Genomic DNA, 18,252 nt, shown 5'->3' on the forward strand with positions numbered 1-18,252 from the left:
ACTTTCCAAAACCAAAAGCACTGGGCCTAGAAAGTTGTTCTTTAAAAAGGACTGACACTATCTGACTTAAAGCATTACTGTAAAGGCACGGTAATCAAGGCAGTGTAGTATTGGGGAAAAAAATAGACAAACAAATCAGTGAAACAGAATAGAGAGCTCAGAAACAGACACACATAAATAAAATCAACTAATCTTTGACAAAGTAGCAAAGCAATACAATGGAGCAACGATAGTCTTTTCAACAAGGTGCTGAAACACTGGACATCCATATCCAAAAAAATAAATCTAGATACAGACTTTATACCTGTCACAAAAATTAAGTTAAAATGAGTCATCAACCTAAATGAAGAATACAAAACTATAAATCTCCTAGAAGATAACATAGGAAGAAACCTAGGTGACCTTGGGTATGGTGATGACTTTTTTTGGGGACTTTTCTTTTTTTAAAGATTTTATTTATTTATTCATGAGAGACACAGCAAGAGAGGGAGAGACACATGCAGAGAGAGAAGCAGGCTGCATGCAGGGAGCCCAATGCGGGACTCGATCCCGGGACTCCAGGATCATGTCCTGGGCCAAAGGCAGATGCTCAACCACTGAGCCCCACCCAGGCACCGCCGGTGATGACTTTTTTATACAAGACCAAAAACATGATCCATGAAGCAAAGAACTGATAAGCTAGACTTCACTAAAATTAAAAACTTCTGCTCTGTGACCAAAAATGTCGAGAAAGAAAAGACAAACGACAAACTAGGAGAAAATATTTGTAAAGCCACATGTGATAAAAGAACGTTATCCAAAATACGCAAAGAACTCTTAAAACACAACAATAAGAAAACAAACAATTTGATTTAAAAAATGGGCCAAAGACCTTTATAGACACCTCACCATAAAAGATATACAGAGAACAAATGAGCACATGAAAAGATGTGCCACATCGTATATCATCAGGGAGGTGCAAATTAAAACAATACGATACCACTATATACCTACATTAGAATGGCCAAAATCCAAAACAATGCCAATATTAAATGCTGGTGAGGAAGTGGAGCAAAGAACTTTCATTCATTGCTGGTAACAATGCAAAACGGTGCAGCTACTTTGGAAGACAGTTTGGCAGTTTCTTAAAAAACTAAACATACTCTTACCATATGATCCAGCAATCACATTCCTTCGTATTTATCCAAAGGAGCTAAAATTTTATGCCCACACAAAAGCTTCTATAAAAAATTGATGTTAAATTATGTAGAGGCAAGACAACTTTCAAAGTGAGAAGGACAAACACCTAAAAATGTAGGGTTTACACTCATATTACAGGATCTTAAATTGCTAGTCCAGTATAAAGAAAATAAAACTGGAAGTCTTGTACCATGCATTATGGGTACAATTTATTCAAAAAAGATGATATGAAACTCCACCAGTGGATCCATATTCCTAGCAAAGGTTCTGGCTCTATATCCAAAGACTGTTGAACAAATGTAAATTTAGATGTTTTAAAATAAAATAAAATGTTTGAATGACTCCTTAATTGTCCTCACTTAATCAGCTAATGATTCAGATCACATTGTATAAGAAGGCTTTTTCTGTCTTTATCCAAAAAAAAAAAAAAATGAAGCAGTTACATGGTAAATAAAATGACAAATGTTTGAACATTGGGGGGGGGGTGTTTAACAACAACAAAAGATGCTGTACAGTGAGGGACCATTTCTACCATAATTAAAAGCTAAAATAATTAAAACTGAGTGGTGATGGCACACAAAGTACAACAGACCATAATAAAAAAACAGAAATAGATCTGTGTGCTAAAGGAATTAAGTATATTCAAGATAAACTACAGATGAAATGGTTTAAATAGAAAAATCAAGTCATTAATAGAAGAAACTATGGAGAAACATTTTTAATAATTGTACAGGGAAATGCGAAAGCCCTTTCATAACATCATACAGAGCCTAGAAGTCCTGAGAGAAATGATCAATTTGACTTAATAAAAATCAGAGGGGTGCCTGCGTGGCTGTCAGTTAAGCATCCAACTCTTGATTTCAGCTCAGGTCATGATCTCAGGATTGTGAGATCGATCCCCATGTGGGTTTCCACACTCAGTGCTGCTGGAGATTCTCTTTCTCCCTCTGCCCCTCCCCATCATGTGTGCATGCATATACTCACTCTAAATAAATAATTAATTAATTAATTCTCTTTCTCCTGCTCCCTCTGCTCCCCTCCCAAAATTAGATATTTCTGCATATAAAAACACCATATGAAATGGCAAATGACAAACTAGGAAAAAATATTTGCAATTCACATTAAAACAAAGGATTAATTCCATTAATAAATAACTCCTATAAATCCATAGGAAAAGACTAACAATATAAGAAAAATGGGGGGAAATAGGAAAAAGTTCACCAAAAAAAAAAAAAAAAAAGGCCCACATAAACATTTTTCAGAATAGGAGAAATGTAACTTTTTACCCTCATACTGCCAATAGTTTGTGGTTTCATAACACCCTACATTGGTATAGGTATGGAGAAGCAAATACTCTTATACATTATTGGTGAGGGTTTAAACAGATGTAACTTCCTCAAAGGCAATTCAGCAATATTTTTCAAAATTGAAATGCACATACCCTTTAGCCTAAAAATTCTACTTCTAGGAATATCCTATGGTAAAGGACAAAATGACCCATACACGAGGTTTATTCACCGTAGTACTGTTACTAACTCCAAATGATTTTAAGTAATCTAAAAATTCATTACTAGGGGATTGGTTAAATAAATTATGGTACATACATACAATGGAATATTATAAAATGACAGCTGTAAAATAGAAAAAGTGCTTTTCATAATGATTTGAAATGAATTACAAGATACATCAAGTGAGAAAACAGAAGTGCAGAATAGCAATTTATAATTGCTTTTATTTATCTAAAAAATCAGGAGGTATAGCAAAGAAAACTATTCACAAAATCTTTTATAAACAAAACTTTTCTGGGAAGAAACTAGTAAACAGTAGTTACCTACAGGACTGGAAGGAAACAAGATATTTCACTAAATATATGTTTTTTTTAACCATACAAATGTATCGTTTACTTTAAAAATTAAATATTTTAAAGTTACAAAATGATAAATATAATACAATCTTAATATTTTAAAAAGCACATAAGTGTATAGAAAAAAATAAGATCTTTTTTAAAAAATGTTACTTATTTATTCACTAGAGACAGAGACAGAGAGGCAGAGACACAAGCAGAGGGAGAAGCAGGCTCTGAGCAGGGAGCCCGACGTGGGACTGGATCCCAGGACTCCAGGATCATGCCCTGAGCTGAAGGCAGACGCTTAACTGCTGAGCCACCTAGGCGTCCTGAAAAAAATAAGATCTACAAAATGTTAAAGAGTGATAATACTTGATGTTGACTTGAGGGTGATACTTTCTTCAAATTTTTTTTCGTATTTTCCAAATTTTCAACAAATAAAAATATATTACCTATACATTCAGAAAAGAAAAACTGTTCTTTTTCTGTGTTGTTATTGTTATTTTTAAAAATCAGGCTGCCTATATTGCCAAGAAGAGGTTTCTTCTTCGTAGTGGAAAAGAGGGGGCTCTTTTTATTTCTCCCATTCAGATGAGGAATCTTAGGGACTGAGTGTCTCCACATAACTAAGCAGCAGAAAAGAAAAGATCAAATATGCCTTTCCTTATGGGAAAACTAAAAGGTAGCCCAGATTCAGGCTGTCAGGAAAAATGAGAGCCCTCTAAAAATATGGTCATGATGTTATAGCTTTCAGAAGGTCCTGTTTAAAAAAAAATAAGTTCACATTCCATAACACGTCCTTATGAAAGCACAGAATAGATATGACCAGCATGAATCACTGTATCCCTTCCCCCTCTCCAAGGGCACAACACCCAGAATAGCTTCATGATGACGCAGCAGCCAGAAGCCTTTGAAAGCCTTAATCTTTTGGGAGGAAATGAAAGGGAAAAATAAGTCCTTAACACAGACATTAATTGTTAGGTCTTCACAAAGCAGAATAGAGCAGCAGTGAAATGGGTATGGATGTTCTGGTTACAATTCTTTCCATTAGCGCCTGTAGTTGAAAAGTGTGTAGGACAGATTTGCCTGATTCACTCTGTTTTCACTTATTAACACTGCTATTTTGCAGATAACCATATACTTTAATAATTTTCATTCTGATGACCGCATGCTTTCACAGATATAATTTATTAATAATTGTAACAAGCTATGTTAATACTGTCTTGAATTTATCAATCATCCCTCACTTGGAATCCCACTGACTTTATTATTTCATTAGGACATTTTCTCTTTCTGGCACAGATGGTGAAACTGTCCTGTAATATGGTAAAGTGATTACTCTAGCTAACAATATAAAATTAGTAACAGAGCCAAGAAAAGACCTTTTTTGCTATCAAGATGCAAGTGCTTAACCACTAAATTGTGGCGACACTAATCTAGTAGTTATTTTGGTCATCTGTCTGGGAAACTTGCATTGAGTTTTTTAAAACACGTGGGCATGATTCCCAAGTTTCTGGCTTGGGTGACTGAGTAGCTGGCAATGCCACAAATTAGTGTTAAAAATAGGAGGAAGGGCAAATCTCATGAAGAAAATAAGTTTGTCTTTTGGGTCATGCTGTGCTTGGCCTGTATGACAGACAGACAGATGATAATGTACAGCAGACAGCTAGTCTTATGGAACTGGAGTTCAGCAGAGGTGTCTTAGCTGGGGGTCTTCAGCACAATGCAAGTGAAGGAGGCTGTTCCAGGAAAATATACAAAGTAAGAAGAAATAATGACCTAGGACAGAATCCCATTAAAAGCTAAAATCTAAAAAGAAGAGATTCCAGGGAAAGAAATTAAGAAGGAATGGTCACAGAAGTAGAAGAAGGACTCTAGGGGACACCTGAGTGGCTCAGCTGTTGAGTGTCTGTCTTCGGCTCAGGGTGTGATCCCGGGGATCAAGTCCCACATTAGGTTCCTTGCAGGGGGGCTTCTCCTTCTGCCTGTGTCTCTGCCTCTCTCACTCTGTGTCTCTCATGAATAAATAGATAAAATCTTTAAAAAAAAATTGGGAAACATGGAAAGCTCTGGAGTGACCTGAAATGAAAGTTTGGGTATATAAAATATTAAGTGGGAAGCAAACTACGAAAGCATTCTAGGTACAATGTACCTAGAATTAACATTAATTTTTAGAAAAGAGGAAGAGGGACTCTACATCATTAGAAGATAATAATGCGGTACAAGTCAAGGTGTGATGATGGTTAACAGTAAAGAACTTCAGACCCTGTGCAAAGGAGAAATGTTCATGGATCTGGTAATGTGGACATCATTTTACTTAAACTTCAGTAGCAAGATCACTAGTGGTATAGGCAAAAACCAGAATGCAGTGGGTTAACTTCTTTGTTTTATAAATTCCAGTCTTCATAATTATTTTTTTCATAGGACTACATGTAACTTAAAACTTAAAAAATGAAAGAAACGTGTTATTTTCCTGTATGCCACAAACTGCACGAGGCAAATGTGATGCTATTTCACTTAATCTTTCCATCAAACATTATGAGGTAAATAATATTATCCTCATTTTTATAGATAGGAAAAGCAAGCCTCAAAAGTTAATATTACCTAATAGTTAAGATCACCTGTCAAATTATGTTTTTTTTTAAAGATTATTTATTTATTTATTCATAGAGACAGAGAGAGAGAGAGAGAGGGGCAGAGACACAGGCAGAGGGAGAAGCAGGCATCATACAGAGAACCTGACGTGGAACTCGATCCAGTGTCTCCAGGATCACGCCCTGGGCTGCAGGCGGCGCTAAACCACTGCGCCACCGGGGCTGCCCTCAAATTATGTTTTTTAAAGCTCTTCATGTATATCATTTCTTTAATCCTCACAATAATCCTATGAGGTAGGTACTAGTGTTATCTTATTTTACAAATCAGTAAACAGAGACACAAAGAGGTAACTTACCCAACACCACATAGTACTGAGGCTGAGATTAAAATATGAACAGTCTGACTCAGAAGTCTATGGATGTAACTACTATGTCATTTTTTTCCCCAAGGACCTAAGCAATGAGTCTAGATTTCAATCCAAGTTCTATCTGATTCCAAAGACTTTTATCAGTCTACCACACAATGCTGCCTCCAAATTCCTAGACTGGTGTTTAAAGAATAATAACCATTAAGAAACTCTTTGAGAGCACATCACTTTCAGAACTTATTCTGAATAAAGAAAATCTAACCTAAGACAACTCTACTGAATTCTGAAAATATCCAATAGGAATATTAGTTTAAAGATACTTCAGAAGTAATATACATGTATTTGCAGAAGGGAAGATAGCATATTAAATCCTATTAACTCTGAATACCTTAATGCTATTTATTTGACTAGCTCTTTATGTGACTGCTAGTCTAGTTGAGAATAAATTCTCATTAAAAAAGGAAAAGACAAGCAAGCTTGGCTCCAAGGACACTGACATGGAATGAGCATGACTGTTTGGAAACACATGACTATGCACATATTTGTGAGGTCTGATTTTTTTAATGTAGGAGGACACCAGAGCCAATGACTCACTTGACAATTTTATCCAGATCTTAAGCTGATTCAAAACACTGCAAATGGAGTAATTGCAAAAGATGGAACAAAAACCATTAAGTATTATTACATTCCACTCTATCAATACTCAAAGTTTCTTGGAGTGTTTGAAGATATTTTATAGAAAAGAAACTCAACATCAATGAAGTTTATATTAAAAAAATTAAGCTATAACTAAAACTACCATTCCCAAGAATCAGCCAGTTACCTACAAAATGATGCTCAGGGGGATTGTAAAACTGACAATATTCTGTAAATACTTCTCAGATATGTCTTTGGGTGCTCCTAAGAGAAAAATCCTAGTGATTCATCATTATTGTCCTTATTGTTCTCATCATCATCATCATATTACAGTCCTACCCTCAAGCGCTCACAGACCAGTGGCCTTCATCTTCTCCCTGCCAACAACTTAATGCAATTGTTTCTTTCCAACAAGTGACACAGCCAATCTGGCAAAAAAGAAGAGGTTTACGTACCTGGTCATGGATGAGCCCATGATAGAGGATGCTCTGCATGTCCCTGCAAAGCCGCTCCAGGCCACCATACTTGGACCAGACGTTCGGACTGTTGGCTGACACCAAACCCTCCACAGTAGTCTTCAAATTACCCAGCAACTGCCAGTGCTCCCTCCTGCAAGGGCATCAATTATACCAATGGTTAGTTAACTTTGTTGCACCTGATCCTAATCATGTCAAATAAAGTCTAAGCCAAGAAGCCTCCTGCCCCACATCCTAACATTTTCTCTCTTATTAATTTTTTTTTCTCTTATTAATTTTTTACTTAGGCACAAGACCCAATTCTGAGAGAACTTAAGTTGTAAAGAACACTAAGATTTAAAAACCAACCAACCAACCCTCACTCTTAATGTGGCATATTATCTTCATCTATTATCTCATTTAATTCTCATACAAGTAACCTATAACCCTGCGTTTCCAGGAATGTGACCCATCAAGATCCATTTCTGGAAATGATAGTATATGAGCAATATATGAAAAAATGAGGGCATTTGCTCAAAACCAGAAATATCTTTCCAAATAAAGTAAAAAATGAATTTTTAATCACTATATTTCCATGTACTAAGTACACATACCTGCATACCAATATTATGGTTAAGAATACAAATTTCTCATGACTTCTCCCCATAGTTTTTATGCTAAAATTAATAAAAAATGCTTTGTTTGCACTTGAGCCACTTTGGGACATGCCCCCAAATCAGTCAACTTTTGGCTTATTCTTCTGGACCATGTGAAGTACTGGAGAGGAAAAGTCTAAAAATTGTCATACTGCACACTTTACTTTGCCCTTCCATTTCTTATAAATACTACTCTTTTTACTTTTCAAGGACAGTCATGGGCATAATTTTTTCAGGGAACTTTCACCATAACTATTTTACATCATGTAAATACCTAAAGAAGTAGAAGGGTCCTAAATTGAAATCCTTTCTAATCCTATCAGTATTCAAAACTAACATTTTCTGAGTCATTTTTAAAAGCAGATGAGTATAGTAAAGACAAATAAAATAAAATGAATGAAGCTAGGTCCAGAATAAGAGTGTCCTCTAAAAAGAGAAAGCCAGATAAACCTCAAACTGGTCTTCTGCTCTCAAGGCCTTAACACCAAGAACTTATTCAAACTGGGAGATACCAGGTTTCCTTAACCTTACATTTTTCAACATTCAAGACACCAAACTCACTTGTTCCATTTCTTCCCCAATTTTGCTGAGATATAGTTGACATATTATATTACTTGAAGGTGTATCACATAACAATTTGATATACATAGATGTTGTAAAATGATTATCACAATAAACTTACTTAACAATCATCACTTTCACTTCCTAAAGTGACTTTGCATATCTATGTTCTGATTTATATTGATTTATTCTTGTTTTAATTTTTTATTTAAATTCAATTTAGTTAACATATATTCTGTTATTAATTTCAGGGGTAGAATTTAGTGATTCATCTGTTGCATATAACACCCCGTGCTCCAATTTTGTAAATATACTAAAACCCATTTATATAACTTTAAAAGGGTGAATTTTATGTCATGTGAATTGTACCTTAGTAAAACTATTACAAAATTAAAAAGAACTTTTAAAAAATCCTAGCACAAAAAGCATATGATGTACTTCAAAGAAAAATAAAATTCATCTTTTAAAACTGGAAAAAAAAACAAAACAACACCCCGTGCTCATTACATCAAGGTCCTCCTTAATGGCCATCACACAGTTACCCCATCCCCCACCCACCTCTTCTCCAGTCGCCCTCAGTTTGTTTCCTAGAGTTAACTGTCTCTTATGGCTTGCCTCCCTCTCTGTTTCCATCTTATTTTATTTTTCCTTCCCTTCCTCCATGTTCTTCTGTTTGTTTCTGAAACTCCACATATGAGTGAAATCATATAGTATTTGTCATTCTCTGATGAACTTATTTTGCTTATTAGCAAAACATCTAATTCCAACCATGTCTTTGCAAATGGCAAGACTGCATTCTTTTTGATGACTGAGTAATATTTCTGATTTATTCTTGATCTTAAAAGCTTAACTGTATGGGCAGCCCGGTGGCTCAGCGGTTTGGCACCGCCTTCAACCCAGGGTGTGGTCCTGGAGACCCGAAATCGAGTCCCACGTCAGGCTCCCTGCATGAAATGGAGCCTGCTTGTACCTCCGTCTGTGTCTGTGCCTCTCTCTCTCTCTGTCTCTCATGAATAAAATCTTTTTTTAAAAAAAAAGCTTAACTGTCAAAAAACATCATGATAAATTCTGAAAGCAAATACCAAGTACCCTAACATCCTAAGGCTTTGATTCCAAAATTATGTAAAGAGCATTGGAATCCTAGAAACCTAAGCATTCAGATCTACTACCAACTTCTGGACAAAGCTAAGGAACTTTATTTCCCCACACTATAGTGTCCCTAAGATACCAAAACTACAAAAGAATGTGGCTCTTATTCTAAGATATAAGAATATAAACGACATAAATCACTTATATTTGTTGTATGCTCATACAGAATAAAGGTAAACTTAAAAAATTTTATAAAACGCAACACCAAAAATATAAATGATCAATTAAAAAATGGACACAATACATGAATAGACATTTCTCCAAGAAGACATACAGATGGCCAACAGACATGAAAAGATGCTCAACATCACTCATCATGAGGGAAATGCAAATCAAACCACAGTGAAGGGACACCTGGGAGGCTCAGTCGATTAAGTGTCTGTCTTTGATTCAGGTTATGATCCTCAGGTTCTGGGATTGAGATCCACATCAGGCTCCCTGCTCAATGGGGAGCCTGCTTCTCCCTCTCCTTTGCCTCTCCCCCTGCTTGTGCTCTCTTACTTGTGCTCTAATAAATAAATCAGATCTTAAAAAAAAAAAACAACACAATGAGATATCACTCTACACCTGCCAGAATGGCTAAAGTTAAAAATACAAGAAACAACAAGTGTTGGTGAGGAGATGGAATAAAAGGAACTCTCATGCATTGTCAGTAGGAATGCAAAGTGGAGCAGCCACTGTGGAAAACAATATGGAGGTTCCTAAAAAAAATGAAAAATAGAACTACCATATGATCCAGGAATTCCACTACTGGATATTTACCCAAAGAATACAAAAATATTAATTTGAGAAGATATATACAACCCTATATTCATTGCAGCATTATTTACAATAGCCTAATTATGGAATCAGCTCAAGTATCCACTGACAGATGAATAGATAAAGAAGATGTAGTTACATACACACAGAATGGAATATTAGTTGGCCATAAAAAATCTTGCCATTTATGACAACACAGATGGATCTACAGAGTATAACACTAAATAAAATAAGTCAGCCAGAAAAAGAAAAATACCATATGATTTCACTCATATGTGGAATTTGAGAAACAAAACAAATACAACAACAAAAAGAGACAAGTCAAAAAAGAGACTCTTAATTGAGAATAAACTGATGATTACCAGAGGGGAGGTTAGTGGAAGGAATGGGTGAAATAGGTAAAGGGGATTAAGAGTGCATTTATTGGGATGCCTGAGTGGCTCATTGGTTAAGCGCCTGCCTTCAGCTCAGGTCGTGATCCTGGAGTCCCAGGATCGAGTCCCACATCGGGCTCCCTGCATGGAGCCTGCTTCTCCCTCTGCCTGTGTCTCTGCTTCTCTCTCTCTCTCTCTCTCTCTCAAGAATAAATAAATAAAGTCTTTTTTAAAAAGTGCATTTATCACGATGAGCACTAACACACAGAATTGTTCAATCACTATATTGTATTCCTAAAACTAATATAACAATTGTAGTTAACTATACTAGAATTTTAAAAAGGTAACACTCAAGGTGAAAACAGAAAAGGTACAAGCAAATGTTATTTATTTGAGAGAAAGAGTGCCATGCAAAGGGTGGGGAGGGACAGAAGAAAAGGGAGAGAGAATCCTAAGCAGGCTCCATGCTCAGTGAAGAGCTGGTGCAGGGCTGGATCTCATGACCCTGAGATCATGACCTGAGCTGAAATCAAGAGTCAGATGTTTAACCAACTGAGCTACCCAGGTGCCCCACAAATTTTATTTTTTTAAAACAGTGCTATGCCCCAGGTGATATATGGAAGTGTCGAATCACTAGACTGTACACCTGAAACTAATATGACACTATGTAACTAACTGAAATTTATTTATTTATTTTTTAAGAGTTTATTTATTTATTCATATGAGAGAGAGAGAGAGAGAAAGAGAGAGAGAGAGAGAGAGAGGGAGGGAGATGTAGAGAAACAGGCAGAGGGAGAAGCAGGCTCCATGCAGAGAGCCCAACGTGGAACTCGATCCTGGGACCCCAGGATCACGCTCCGGGCTGAAGGCAGCGCTAAACCGCTGAGCCACCAGAGCTGCCCACTAACTGAAATTTAAATAAAAAAGTAAAAAATAAACAAATAAAATAAAAAGTGCTATGCCCTATAACTAACACGATATCACTAAAAATAAGGACGCCTGGGTGGCTCAGTTGTTGGGCGTCTGCCTTCAGCTCAGGGTGTGATCCCAGGATCCTGGGATCAAGTCCAGCATCTGGTTCCCTGCAGGGGGGCCTGCTTCTTCCTCTGCCTGTGTCTCTGCCTCTCTCTCTGTGTCTCTCATGAGTGAATGGATAAAATCTTAAAAAATAAATAAGTAAAAAATTTTCAGAATCACTACAAATAACTGAAATTTATGACAAACAGTAAATACACAATAAGCAATTGTAAAGTGAGATTCAATCCAAGAAATATATATTAGCATATCTTGGATCCCCAGTGCCCTTTTTAGTCGTACAAGGAAATAGCTTCAACTTATTGGCATATCCCCTCCACAGTGTGCCATTTATCTGCAATGACTTGTGGTATCTACCTGAAATCAAGACTGAAGGTCAGGTTGTCCCAAGTCAGATAATGATTTGATCCCTGAAATGTGAAGAAAGGTATGTGACATCTAAATGGTGGAATATCAGGAAACCATTAAAATTTCTGATTAAGAACAGTTTCCAAAGTTAACGACATGTTAAAGTATACAAGGCAAAGGGGACGGGGGGCGGGGGATGGGATAACTGGGTGACAGGCACTGAAGAGGGCACATGATGAGATGAGCACTGGGTGTTATACTATATGTCGACAATTTGAAATTAAATGAAATACCTTTAAAACAAAGTATAAAAGGCAGAATATAAAATTATATTTATGATCTCACATAAAAATACTGAGAGAAGGGGATCCCTGGGTGGCTCAGCAGTTTAGCGCCTGCCTTCGGCCCAGGGTGTGATCCTGGAGACCCAGGATCGAGTCCCACATGGGGCTCCCTGCATGGAGCCTGCTTCTCCCTCTGCCTGTGTCTCTGCCTCTCTCTCTGTGTGTCTCTCATGAATAAATAAATAAAAATTTAAAAAAATACTGAGAGAAATAAGAGATATGTAATAGTTACCTCTGGTTGTATGAGGGAAGTATAGAGAAACTGTTTAGCTCTTCTTAAACAGTTCTAGCAATTCAAGAAAGATCAGTAATCTAAAAAATGTTAGGAGCAAACAAGAGGCTGGAAAGTACCATCAAGGATTTTTTAAATACCAAAGTGGCAAGGGCATCTTGTGCTGAAAGACTGTGGTCAGGCAAACACCTGGGAATTTTAATACCAAAAAACACTCCCTGAAAAGAAGCAGTAAGTTCCTTCTTTAAAGTAGAGGAAAACATAGTTAAGTGAAATAATTATTGGTAACACTTAAGTAGCCAAGAGACTACCACATTTATGTTTAATTTTCTTCTTATCTGGCTCCATATTTTCTGGATTTAATTATACAGTGTTTAACTTATAGAGTATGCAGTTAAATATTTATGATGTTAAGTAAATAATATGCTTATAGAAAAAACATGCTTGGGACGCCTGGGTGTTGAGCTCAGTGGTTGAGTGTCTGCCTTCGGCTCAGGTCATGATCTCAAGGTCCTGGGATCAAGTCCTGCATTAGGCTCCCCACAGAGAGCCTACTTCTCCCTCTGCCTATGTCTCCACTTCTCTGTGTCTCTCATGAATAAATAAAATCTTTAAAACAAACAAAAAACGCCATACTTGATGTTATTATAGTCTCTCAGCTCTGGGGGACCTAGGAAAATCTAACCATTGGATAGTCCCATCTCTTTAATGGCTGACAGCAGAATCTTAATGTCTAGGAGGGAATAAGTAGTATTCCTAGACATGCCTGTAACTCCAAATCTATTCAACAAAGACATCATCAATTATACAACATTAGAGTGATATCAAATTTATTGAATTTCAACAATGAGCAGATTTACCAAAAGGGAAATCCCTTGTCAGAAACCTAACCACTGAGTATGTAACCCCTCCATATGGAGTTCAAAAAGTCTCCATCATGTAGCCCCAATCTAAATACCAACTTTCCCACTCAGTACTCCTCAATTTGAAATAGTCTCCCTCCTTATGAAACTCTATTATAAACATGCCAACCTCATTACCTACTTCCATGATTTTATTTATGCAGACTTTTCCACTTAAAGGCTTCTCTTCTTGTCTCATTCAGGGATTTAGGTTCAGCTCTAGTTCAACCTTCTCCTAAGGAGTTCTAAATAATCTGACCAGCTATAATTCCTTTGTTAGAAACCTCATAATAAATGCTGTCAATATACCATTCCTCCTGATGATCCTTTAAAAAAATTGCTGTTTTTATTGAATGCGGTTTGTTTCCTGAAGGACAGAGATTGTATCTTTTCTATTTCTTTTGTGCTTTAATAAGGAGGGAGGGGCTCCTGGGTGGCTCAGTGGTTGAGCGTCTGCCTTTGGCTCAAGTTGTAATCCTGAGGTCCTGGGATAAAGTCCCACATCGGGTTCCCTGCAGGAAGCCGGCTTCTCCCTCTGCCTATGTCTCTGCCTCTTTCTGTGTGTCTCTCATGAATAAACAAATAAAATCTTAAAAAAAAAATAAGAAGGAAGTAGAAAATGTCATGCATCAGAAAGAGAACAAGGTTCATAGTCAGGGCAACCTAAATTTGAATCCTAGATCTCCACAAACTAGCTATGCATCCTTTGGTAAGCCATTTAAATTCTTTAAGCTTCAGTTCCTTCAGTGTAATTGATGATCTATAGGAAGCATCATCACAGAGTACATAATAATATTCCTTCTCTTTTCTCTGTCCTTTTCCCTCTTTGAATTTCCATTGCATAAGTATAATAAATCCAACTATATCAGAAGGGGCACCTGAATAAAATCTTACCCACTCTGCCTCAGAGAAAAATCTACCAAAAACTATCTAGGATTGGACAGTCTGCAACACAAATTAAGACTTGTCATTGTGCTCTGCATCTAAAGAATATCTCAACTGTTTTTAAACTAGGGTCAAGTCTCCTCTCAGTAAGCACAGATTCCAAGGCCTGATTATGCTCAGGGTACTCTTGTTGATACAGGAAAGCTAGGAAGACTTCCTCAGATTTGGAGGTACCTTGTATATAACAGAGACTCAAATCTGCTTACTTGATAGAATGGTAGAAACATAAGCTTTTATTGCAAAACAATAAAGTTAATTTCATGAGTCATAGAAGAAAGCCAATCTCATTACCTTACAGTCACATCTTATGTTGTCTGGGTAGCAGGGTGCTTTATAAGCAAGGTAAAGGAGACACACCACCACCCCTTCCATAGCAAAGGCACAGGAGGAAAGACAGTGCTTCAGTTGTCTCCAGTTTCAGGGATACTATTTTAGGGTAAAAGCTAATCATCATTACAACTAAAACTAGATTATCTTAAATATTGCTGAGGCAAAGAAAGAGCAAAAGAACATTTAAAAATCATCTTTATTTATTTTTTAATTTTTTAAAGATTTTATTTATTCATTAGAGACACAGAGATAGAGAGAGGCACAGACACAGGCAGAGGGAGAAGCAGGCTCCATGCAGGAAGCCTGACGTGGGACTTGATCCTGGGACTCCAGGATCACCGTGGGCCGAAGGCTGCGCTAAACCGCTGAGCCACTGGGGCTGCCCTAAAAAAATCATTTTTAAAAGAGGACAGAATCGGGGCACCTGGGTGGCTCAGTGGTTGAGCATCTGCCTTTGGCTCAAGATGTGATCCCAGGGTCCTGGGATCGAGTCCCACATCAGATTCTGTGCAGGGAGCCTGCTTTTCCCTCTGCCTGTGTCTCTGCCTTTTTCTCTCATGAATAAATAAATAAAATCTTTAAAAAAATAAATGACAGAATTAATATTAAACAGATATGAACTAAAAATAAAAGTCAATGAAATAAACTCAACTATTTAAAACAAAATAGCCAATCAAACAAAAAGGCAAGCAGAAATTATGATATTACATCACGGTTGCATTCAAGGCAAGAATCATTAAAAAAGACAAGTCATAATGAAGAGATAGCTCTCACTAATTTTTATGTATCTAATAACATGGCCTCAAAATATATACAACAGGGGCGCCTGGGTGGCTCAGTCGGTTAAATGGTTGACTCTTGATTTCAACTCAGATCATGATCTCAGAGTCCTGAGATCCAGCCCCAAGTTGGGCTCTGTGCTCAGTGGGGAGTCAGCTTGAGATTCTCTCTCTCCTTCTGCCCCTCCCCACCCTGTGTGTACACTTGCATATGCACACTCTCTCTCAAGTGAACAAAACGTTTTTAAAATACACATATATATGAAAGAACACATACAAAACAAAAACTGCAGAAAACATAAAAAGAAAATTGAGGGGCACCTGCCTGGCTCAGTCAGTGGAACATGGGATTCTTGATCTGAGGGTTATGGGTTCAAGCCCCACTTTGGATGTGGAAAATTACTTAAAAAATAAAATCTTAAAAAATGAAAACTGAAAATAGAAAAGAAAAAACAATGGTAATGGGAGATTAATTTTCAGATCATGAAAACCAAAAGTAAAAAAGTGATTAGAAAAGCTAAATAGTATTACATATAATAAAGTTGTTCTTTAAATCTAGAAAGTTACATCCTGAAGAACACTTTTTTTAAAGCACAGAACATTCACAAAAACTAGCCTTGTACTAAGGTACACACAGTAAAAAAAGTCAATCAATCCTCCAAAGCAGTACAGGAATATTCTCTGACCCAAGAGCAGTAAGACAGTGAGTGAGCAAATGGGCAGCCCAGGTGGCTCAGCGGTTTAGTGCTGCCTTAGGCCCAAGGCGTGATCCTGGAGACCCGGGATCGGGTCCCACATCGGACTCCTGGCATGGAGCCTACTTCTCCCTCTGCCTGTGTCTCTGTCTCTCTCTCTGTCTATCATGAATAAATAAATAAAATCTTTAAAAAAAAAAGTGAGCAAATAACAAAAATAGAACAAATAAGTAAAAAAAAGAAAAAAAAACACCTGGAAATTTTAAAACTCTCAAAGGACTCTTGAGGAGGCAAAAATAAAAGTCATGGTACTGAAGGGGGTGGAGAGTGAATGACGTTATGGATCTTAAAGCTTCCTTTGCAAAAGCTTCCAAGTGAGTCATAGACAGTCATAGACTGTCTTAGAATCTTTTAGAAATTATGGGATTCTGCTATTTTCTAATTTAAAAAAAACCAATCATCTCTTCACTCCTACAATCTAGCAGGTTTTCTGTGAATTTCATGGCCCTACAAATTTTGAGGATAGTTTGTCAAGTCCCTAGTCACTAATAATTTATGATTTCCTTTAAATAATCATCTTTCCTCTCAATCAAATGTGGGTTAAACTTCAAATGAGACTGATGCAGAGGAATTAAAAACATATAAGCATGACCTAGTTGTTTCCTGAAAAACTCAGATTTAAATCTGTAACAGCACTGTTCAATTGAACTTTCTGATTCTAGAAATTCTATGTGTGCTGTCCAATACAGCAGCCACTAGCCACACTGGCCATTAAGCATGTGAAATCTGGTTAGCATGACTAAAGAACTGAAATTTTAAATTTTATTTAATTTTGATTAATTTAAACTTAAATTGCCACATGTGGCTGGTGGCTACTATGTAGGACACAGCTGGTCTATAATCATTCAGGTAGGCTGGTGAAATTTAGGGAGGAAAGATTACAAAACACACACAAAACGATTCCTTTTAATAAGTGGTAAAGCAGCTATAAAAAACAAAACAGAGGTGCCTAGGTGGTACAGTTGGTTAAGCAGCTGACTCTTGTTTTGGCTCAGGTCATGATCTTAGAGTCCTAGGATCAAGCCCCATATCAGACTCTGGGCTTAGAGCAACGTATGCTTCAGAATTCTCTCCCTCAGCCCTTTCCCCAGCTTGCTTGTTCTCTCGCTCTCTAAAATAAATGGTTAAGTCTTAAAAAAAAAAAAAAAAAAAAAAAAGCACAGGAAGAGCTGTCGGGAGGATAGATATTGAGAAAAGCTTCAGTTTAGGGTTCCTGCTGTTTGCTGATAGGCCTCCCTCTGCTGGGTTCTGACAATAGCATTTTTCCTCCAAAGCTTCAAGGGTATATTGGAGGGGGGAGCAGTGGGCAATGGGGGTAGGTGTACTAATAACTGGACTAGCAGTAGGGATTGCTCAAAAATTATTTGATCCTCCTGCTTTACTTACTAGTTCTATATAAACTGTCAACCCTTAGCATGGTTAAAGAAAAAAAGAGACAGAAAGGGAAGAAAATAGAAAATGAAGATAAGTGCTCGCTTCGGCAGCACATATACTAAAATAGAAAATGAAGATAAATGTAAAAAAGTAAAAACGAGGACAGCCCAGGTGGCTCAGCGGTTTATACTGCCTTCAGCCCAGGGCGTGATCCTGGAGACCTTGGATCGAGTTCCACGTCAGGCTCCCTGTGTGGAGCCTGCTTCTCCCTCTGCCTGTGTCTCTGCCTCTCTCTCTCTCTCTCTGTGTGACTATCATAAATAAATAAAAAAATTTAAAAAAATATCTTTAAAAAAAAAACTTAAAAAAAAAAGTAAAAGTGGATACGGAGAAAGGGGAAAAAAGAGGCCCTTCCAATGGCAACAGTACCACTGGCACCTGCCCAACTATAAGAGGCATGACCAAATGGTTAACGTTTCCATTCCTTGAATAAATATTCATTGAACATCGATCATGTTTGGCACTGTGCTGGGCGCTGGGCTTACAGTGGTTAAAGGGGAAAAGTCCCCATTTTCCAAGGTATTCAGAATGAAAAGGAGGAAATGGGCACCTACATAACTATGCTATGCAG

General features: G+C 37.2%; 1 protein-coding gene across 15 annotated transcripts in view; it reads right to left on the reverse strand.

Moving 5' to 3' along the window:
• The window catches only part of RUBCN (rubicon autophagy regulator), a 64,735-nt gene that overhangs the window by 31,033 nt on the left and 15,450 nt on the right, over window positions 1-18,252 (reverse strand). For all 15 annotated transcript variants that reach the window (XM_077884539.1, XM_077884540.1, XM_077884535.1 and 12 more), the window contains exon 2: window positions 7,079-7,232. In XM_077884539.1, the coding sequence (XP_077740665.1) occupies window positions 7,079-7,117 (39 nt within the window). In that variant the 5' untranslated portion in view covers window positions 7,118-7,232. The remainder of the gene's footprint in view (window positions 1-7,078; window positions 7,233-18,252) is intronic.

The sequence above is a fragment of the Canis aureus genome, chromosome 35, assembly GCF_053574225.1.
Source record: "Canis aureus isolate CA01 chromosome 35, VMU_Caureus_v.1.0, whole genome shotgun sequence".
Classification (NCBI taxonomy): domain Eukaryota; kingdom Metazoa; phylum Chordata; class Mammalia; order Carnivora; family Canidae; genus Canis; species Canis aureus.